The sequence below is a fragment of the Colias eurytheme genome, chromosome 4 (genome assembly GCF_061535395.1).
Source record: "Colias eurytheme isolate Ceu_HAF_F1 chromosome 4, ilColEury1 Martin Lab GWU primary, whole genome shotgun sequence".
NCBI classification, from domain to species: Eukaryota; Metazoa; Arthropoda; class Insecta; order Lepidoptera; family Pieridae; genus Colias; species Colias eurytheme.
The window spans coordinates 6,360,777-6,369,207 of record NC_142983.1 but is presented as its reverse complement, the minus strand read 5'-3'; the positions used below and the strand labels follow the sequence as shown (position 1 = coordinate 6,369,207).

Below are 8,431 nucleotides of genomic sequence, written 5' to 3'. Positions count from 1 at the left end.
TAGGAATACAAGATAAGTAGGTAAGTAAAAGATGTAGAATGCTCAGGGCACACGCCCATGAGTAATGACTCTCGTTTCTTTCCAACTCGTTATAAACTCAGTATATCCATGTCGAACAGAACTTCGTTATTTTCTCTTTGTTCAAATTTAAGGTATCATTCTTGCATTAATTTATGCAAGGAAACTTTGAGCGAGCGATAAAATGTTTTTAATTATAAAAGCTCGTTGTTTTTAGTTCGTTTTCTCGTGTACAATTGATAAAATTTTAGAACAATTGAAGAATATTTTATTATATACTAGATTTCCGCCCGCGGCTTCGCCCGCAAGGAAAACCCGCATTGTTCCCGTTCCCGTGGGATTTCCGGGATAAAACCTATCCTATGTGTTAATCCAAGTTACCCTCTATATGTGTGCTAAATTTCATTGTAATCGGTTCAGTAGTTTTTACGTGAAAGAGTAACAAACATCCATACATCCATACATCCATACATCCTTACAAACTTTCGCCTTTATAATAGTATTTAGATTTATTGGAGGTATTAAACCTTACGATACCTTGGAAATAAGAATGCCTCAGATTTTTTCAGATTGTGTTTGATTCTAATACGATACGACTCGATATCAATAGGGGGGCTCAACAGAGCGAGCATCCTCGCGAACTAGTGCTGCTGCACGAAACAGCTTGGTCTATGTGGAATTGTGGATGTCGCTCGGCCGAGGATAATTACGGCCGCTCTGTGAGGTGGGGCCCCTAATCAAGAATTATTGTTAAACCATCATGATATATTTTTCAACATTCGTTTTTTATACGTTAGAGTACATATTTATGAATTATGTTTGATTAAAATCTGAAAGTATGAAAGAGTATAGACTAATTAATTAAAATGTGTAACATTTCATTCAATAACAATACGGCTTCACTATAATAAAAAGGCAAAATAAATAAGATAGTATAAATACTTTTCATGCTGAAAGAGGCAGGATTTATTTGAAATATGAAAAAATATCTAACCGCATATTGCATCATATTTTAATAAAATGGAAATTCTTATACAACCAATGCCAATATCAATTGAAAACCTTTGTGCGGGAAAGATTCCCTATTGAATTATTTTGTATTTTATCACACAAGATTGCAACACAATGTCACAATATGTTTAAATTTTTCTCTTTAAAACTTATCCTATATAACACATATTCACAGCGTAACACAAATCTACACTCAAATTTACACATAAAAATTAATCATGCATATATTTATGTGGGGATGGTGTAAATAAAAACGCCAAATTAGCCCAATCAGTTTATTTCCCAGACACCGAACAAAAATACATTTTTAACAATCCTCCATTTCTTTTCGTACCGAGCCACAAAGTCAAGTCATAGATAAACATCAATCTACAGACAACATATCCACAGAGTAAATAATAGAAAAACACAGACTAAAAATATAGCTAATTATGAAATACATCTTAATATTTTATCCTATTCCCACACGGTCATCCTGCAGAATCATCTGTCCCAGATGAGTCAACAGTCGCTACCCATGGCTTCATCATATCAGCTGAGCTTGAGGTTCTCAGAGGTCCTTCACCCTGACCTATCTTCCTTAAATTATAACGTTCATTTCTCTTCTTCTCAATAACTTCATACGGGCCGAGGTATTTTGGATAAAGTTTATAACCTTGTACAAATTGTGTCCTTTTAATCGCTACTAAATCACCTACTTCGTAATTATTCGACTTTTTCCTCTTTTTATTATAATTTTTAATATTTTCATCTTGTATATTCTGAATATTTGCTTTCGCCATCCTTCTTAGTTCTTCACGGTCGTTGTAATTTCTATTTATTAATTCCTCAGTCTTAACACAACCAAAATGTCCGTTTTCATGATGTTTTCTTATAATTTCATTTTGCATTTTCTTAGGTTTCTTATTCAATTTCCTGTAATCAACGCACAATCTATAGTTTCCATTCTTCTTTTTTGCAAGCACAATTGGACTAGCATAATCAGACTTACTTGTTTTTATTATTCCTTCATCAAGCCATTCTTTAATCTGTTTGTCAACAATGTTAAGCTCCAAAGGTGACAATCGTCGTGGATTCTGATAAACTGGTACATCATCGGTTAATAATATTTTAAGTTTTACATTTGATTCTTTAGTACATCTTTTGGGGTTATATTCTTTTATAATATTCTGTATTTTATTCTTATATTCTTTGTTTTCAATATTTGTGATATCTTCATTTTCATTCTCTAGCATTGTAAGGTGTAATATTCTTGTTGCAGTGATAGTTCCAGCCTTAAAATTGATTTCTACTTCTTTCAGTACAGGATTTCCTAATATAATGTTGACAGGGATAGCGCCATCATCAACAACATAAAATAAAGTTTCAAAATAACAATCATCAATTTCAATTTTTGCTGTGAAAGATCCTTTTGTATAAATTTCCTTTTCAGCTATTCCAGTTAAAGTCTCTGTGGTTCCTGAACTATAAGATAACAATTTTTCACCTTGAATCTTCCTAAAATAAGACATAATTATTAAATTGGCATCGCTTCCGGTATCAATCAGGGCTTCTACATCAATATTGTTTATTTTCAGCTTCTTAAAAGGTCTCACATCAATATTATTCTTAGTTGACATAATTTCCAAACTCTTCTTTATACTTTTAGAACATTCAGTTGATTTATGGCCAAACAAGTTGCATTTAAAACATTTAATGCCTTTAGTACAATTAGGCGACTCATGATCTAAATCTCCACAATTGAAACATCTCTTTACTCTTAATGTTTTTTGAATTTTCATGCCAATGGACTTTGATACTGAATTACTTTGAATCTTATTAGGTGAATAATATGATTTTTTCTTAATTTCTGAATAAATGTCTAACTTCTTTCTGAATTCTTTAATGCTACAAGCGCCATATAAAATATTTTTGTTGGACTCACTGTCTTTAATACCGTCGATGACATATTCCATCAGGGCTTCATCTTCAACATTCCCAAGTACTGCAAGTTCCTTCATATGTAAAAAATATTGCTGATGAGTCTCATTCATCTTCATCCGGCGTGTTGAAAGTCTCTTGTGAACAGTTGCACTGTTCAATTTCTTACCAAATTCCTCGCGGAGCTCAGACTTAAGTGTATCCCACGTGGTGGTCCCACTTAGTGAACGTGAAAATAGCTTGGCGGTCCCCGTGAGGAGCCGCTTCGAAAATATGAGTTTTTCTAATTCGCCCCATTGCATTAGAGAGGAAACGTCTTCAAATTCTCTTATGAAAGCCTCGACGCCATAAGCATCATCACCCGAAAATGGCGTCATTGATTTCTCTAAATCAGTAAAGCTAATACGCGGCGATGGTTCACCATAATCATCATCATCCTTTAATAGTCGTTTCGGCGGCATGTTGAATAATGTAAATAATAAGTTTTATATAGTCTTCAAGTCGTAATCGTATAATCATAAGCTTCTTTAAATCTTAGTCTTCTTAGTTCATAATAATTCGTAAAGTCTTAATCTGGTTTAATCACCGCAATCATAATCTTCCGTTGTTTTTCTTTATTCCACCATCCCGGACGATCCCCCAAATTATGTGGGGATGGTGTAAATAAAAACGCCAAATTAGCCCAATCAGTTTATTTCCCAGACACCGAACAAAAATACATTTTTAACAATCCTCCATTTCTTTTCGTACCGAGCCACAAAGTCAAGTCATAGATAAACATCAATCTACAGACAACATATCCACAGAGTAAATAATAGAAAAACACAGACTAAAAATATAGCTAATTATGAAATACATCTTAATATTTTATCCTATTCCCACATTTATATACCTAATAGATTTAAAAATAATTTTATATTCCAAATTATAGAAATTTTTTATTTGTTATTGTTTGAAATTTACACGTTAAAACTTACCCCATATTACACGTATTCACAGTTTTATACAAATCCACACTCATTTTTACACATAATAACTAGTCATAAATCTCATACATATTTATTTTATCGTCCTAATTTTACTCCAGTTATTAATATTAAAGTACTGTTCGATCTATTAATAATTACTAATAATTCCATAATTTTGCATAACCATATTTACTTCCGATCTTTAAAAGGTTTATCTCCCCCGATTTACACTGTTCGTTTGCAATGGACATTGAACTTGACGACATTTTTTAGAACTGCCCGCGGGTTTTTTGATATTTTTTGTAACGATCTTGTATTTCTTTGTCGTGAATATTTATATAGTTATTATTCGTTTAGTACATTAAAAACCGTGTTTGTTAACAATATGTTTTGGATTACCGAGTTATATGCTTCTATTGTAATGGAAATTATAGTTTATCAACTTATTCTTATAGTTTCATTAATATTGTTTTTTATTTTTTATTGCATAGCTTTTGTTAATTTCATTCTTTTTCAATGGCTTCCAGAAGTAAGGATATAAGTATTTATTATCAAAACACTCGCGGCTTACGTACGAAATTACCGGAGTTGCATAGAAACATTTTGTCGAACAATTATGATTTAATTATTATCACAGAAAGTTGGTTATGCGATGGAATTTTAGACTCGGAGATTTGCGATTCGCGTTACGAGGTTTTTAGATGCGATAGGAAACACAATAGGAAAGGCGGTGGCGTATTAATCTGCATTAAAAAAATTTACAATGCTCTCATCACTCAAAATGTTCAATGTGGTAATGTAGAAAGTGTTTGGCTGTCAATGTCGGGTGATATGTTCGAAGATAAGGTGGATTTCCACATTATTGCCGCTTACCTGCCTCCTTCTTCAGATCTGCCTAATCTCTTAAGGTCTTTCAGTTCTGCGTTGCTTTCGATTCATGACAATTATCCCAATAATAATTATTTAATCATTGGTGATTTTAATTTACCCTTTATTTCTTGGGTGGATAAATTTAACTACAGCATTAACAATTATTGCAATTCGGATCTTTTAGAAGCCAGTTTGGGTTTTTTAAATATAACTAATTTAATGGGTATGGGTCAGTTTAACCATACACCAAACTTTTGTGGAAATATTTTGGATCTAGTTTTCTCTAATTTAAGTATCAACTGTCAGGACATTACTTCTAATTTCTTAGTCAATATGGATAGATTTCATACACCTCTATTAATTACAATTTACGACATTAATAATAAGCCATTACGACCACAGTTTGGTAAAGTAAAAAAGTTTTTTAAAGCGGATTACGATGCTATCAACTTAGAATTATGTAAATTTAAGTGGGATGAAATTTTAAACTCTGGATCAGTTGATGATGCTACCAATAATTTTTATGGTATTATAAGGTAATTAATAGATAAATATGTGCCTTCTGTTCGTATTTCTTCGCGTCGGCGTTATCCAAAATGGTACACTCCGGCTTTGATAAATATCATAAAAGAAAAATATAAATTTCACTGTAAATGGAAAAAATATAAGAATCCTAGCGATTATTCAACCTTTTCACTACTCAGAGCTAGAATAAAAGAATTAAAAGTAGAAGTTCACTCAAATTATCTTTTACAATGTCAAAATTCTATTAAATCTTCTCCTAAGGAATTTTGGACGTATATCAATAATAAACGTAGGAATTCTAGCTATCCATGTTGTATGTCTTATCGTGGACATATGTTAAGTAAGGGTAAAGATATGTGCTCGGCATTTAGCGATTTCTTTCAATCTGTTTTTCGATCAGACGATTCTGCTGATCTTGTAAATCCTATTAAGGAGTCAAATGTAGCCGACTGTTTATGTTCAATCTTTCTTACCGATAAGGATCTAAAAGTATTATTCAGAGAGCTTGATAGTCGGAAGGGTGCTGGGTCCGATGGTTTACCTGCAATCTTTGTCAAAAACTGTCAGTCTGGTTTAGTAATACCCTTACGATTACTCTTCCAGCGTTCTTTAAACGAAGGAGTCTTCCCTAAATGCTGGAAGGAAGCTTTAATCATACCCATACACAAAAAAGGATCTAAAAATGAAATAACGAATTATAGAGGTATATCTTTACTTAATATATTCGCGAAAATGTTAGAGAAAGTTGTACATAAACACTTATATAGCTCAACGATTAATTGCATCCCTTCCAACCAACATGGCTTTGTTAAGTCGCGTAATGTCACTACGAATTTATTAGAATTAACACAATTTGTGAATAGTAGCATGAATGAAAGAGCGCAGGTCGACGTGCTTTATACAGATTTTGAGAAGGCTTTCGACAGAGTCAGTTACAATATATTAATTCGCAAGCTTTACGCGGTTGGTATCAGAGGGAATCTCCTCAGGTGGTTGGAGTCGTATATTCGAAATCGTAGTCAGTCTGTTATCCTGGGAGGCTATAGATCTGACTTTGTTGATGTTACTTCCGGAGTCCCCCAAGGATCGCACCTCGGTCCCTTATTGTATAATATTTATTTATTTGATATTGATACTTGTTTTAAAAATTCAAAATTTCTGCTTTATGCTGATGACAAGAAAATTTTTAGAAAAATCACGACCCCTCAGGATTGCCTCTTACTTCAGGACGATCTCAATAGGCTTACCGATTATTATAAATTAAATAAAATATCAGTAAACATAAATAAATGCCAAAAAATAACTTTTTCTCGAAATAAGGCTACTAAAATTATACGTTTTGACTATAAAATTAGCAACGAAATTATTCCATCCGTTACGTCAGTAAGGGACCTAGGTGTGATCCTCGACGACAAACTTAGTTACCGCATGCACATTGAATTTATTTCTCAAAAAGCCTATAAAAATTTAGGATTTGTTTTGAGACAAGCTGAACCCTTTAATGATTTGGCATGTTTGAAAGTTCTGTACTATGCTTATGTACGCAGTATTCTTGAGTTCGCTAGCGTCATCTGGCGACCTAGCTATAAATGCCATATAATAAAATTGGAAAAGATTCAAAAGGTATTTGTAAATAAAATGAACTATAAAAATAAACAATATGACTTGACCTATTCACAAGCTTGTTCTCGCTATAAAATAAATACCTTAGAGGATCGTAGAGACGTAATCGACCTTATGCTATTGTATGATATTGTCAATAATAACTTTGATTTTCCTGTTGCTTTAGCATACTTACAGTATCGTGTGCCATCACAACGTACTCGTCATACGCCTCTCTTTAGTGTGCCAGCAGCCTCTACTAATTATCTCAAACATTCAACCTTTCTGAGACTTCCGAATAATTATAATAATAAATTCTCCTCGGCTGATCCCTTTCAATTATCTCGCACGAAGTTTAAATAAGTAATACTACAGATTATTGACCAAAATTGTAATGAAAATCACTAATAACACACACACATGCACACACACACACACACACACATACACATACACTTCACTTTCACTCACACATGCATAATGTTACCTTTATACTTAATTGTAATATTGGATTTGTTTATTATTAGTACTGTATCTTTTATGTTTTCTTTTTTGCTCACACACTGTATCGTATTGTTATTGGTGTACCTTGTAATTGGCGTATAGTATTGTATAATGTTCTATTTAATTTATGTTTAGCTGTAAGGTACCTTTTAGAAATAAATAAATAAATAAATAATAACAATGAAATTTGATTAAAAAAAAATTCAACTAGTTGCGAAAATCCAAAGTGTATATTTTATCCAATGTTTACTTCGTACAGTTGTTTCTTAAGATAATAGCGTTGACAAAATCTTGACAGTTTTAGAATAAATGAATAAATTTTGTTATGAATAATGATTCCTCCTTTAGAAATTGTTCCGAAATATTTGTTTCAAAACCTTACTTATTTGTTCTTAACACAATTATAAACTAAATCAAAATAATTGTTATATTCAACTGGAATACCTAATTGAAGTTATTTTACTCTGTTCGAAATGTTCATTGTAAAAATATGATCAAAGTTTTACGTCGCGCCGCATCTTCCCGTAATTCGTTAATTCGATTCAAGCTTAGTACTGCAGCATAGCCCGCATTTTTTTAAATTATCAAACACAAACTATTAACTATCAGAGATGTTCATCGTAAATTTATAATGCTACTTTCTTTATCTTTTAAGTTAAAATAAAATATTACTGTAGGTACCTTGATGCCGGCGAAAACAGCAGTTCAATGAATATATCTGAATATACGTAGTCTTTATTGAATTAATACTTATACGTTTACACGTTATAGTGATTCTTTCTTCCAAAATATTTCAAAAATAACCTTCAATTATTCACTTAACATGAGCACTATAGCTGAGAATAAATTGGTAACGATCGCAAATGTAAAAATAAAGTTAATGCAGCTTGTGAGACTGATTTTAAAGGTGCCCTCAAATTTTTTGCGTACTTGTCAATCCACAGACTTGCTTATTATTTCAAAGGAATTTGACAAGCACTATTTTTAATTTTAATAAGATCGTTTTTTCTGTA

At 32.2% G+C, this 8,431-nt stretch overlaps 1 protein-coding gene across 1 annotated transcript; it reads right to left on the bottom strand.

Annotated features, from left to right (window-relative positions):
• Window positions 1-1,290: 1,290 nt before the first annotated feature.
• On the bottom strand, window positions 1,291-3,825 carry LOC149909020 (uncharacterized). The gene has a single exon (XM_090120599.1). It carries the CDS (start codon window positions 3,408-3,410, stop codon window positions 1,500-1,502), a length of 1,911 nt encoding a protein of 636 aa, XP_089976725.1. The 5' UTR covers window positions 3,411-3,825; the 3' UTR covers window positions 1,291-1,499.
• Between the last annotated feature and the right edge of the window lie 4,606 nt (window positions 3,826-8,431).

Bases quoted from the DNA above. Each gene is read 5' to 3' on its own strand.
- LOC149909020 (XM_090120599.1), bottom strand. From the start codon at position 3,410: ATGCCGCCGAAACGACTATTAAAGGATGATGATGATTATGGTGAACCA.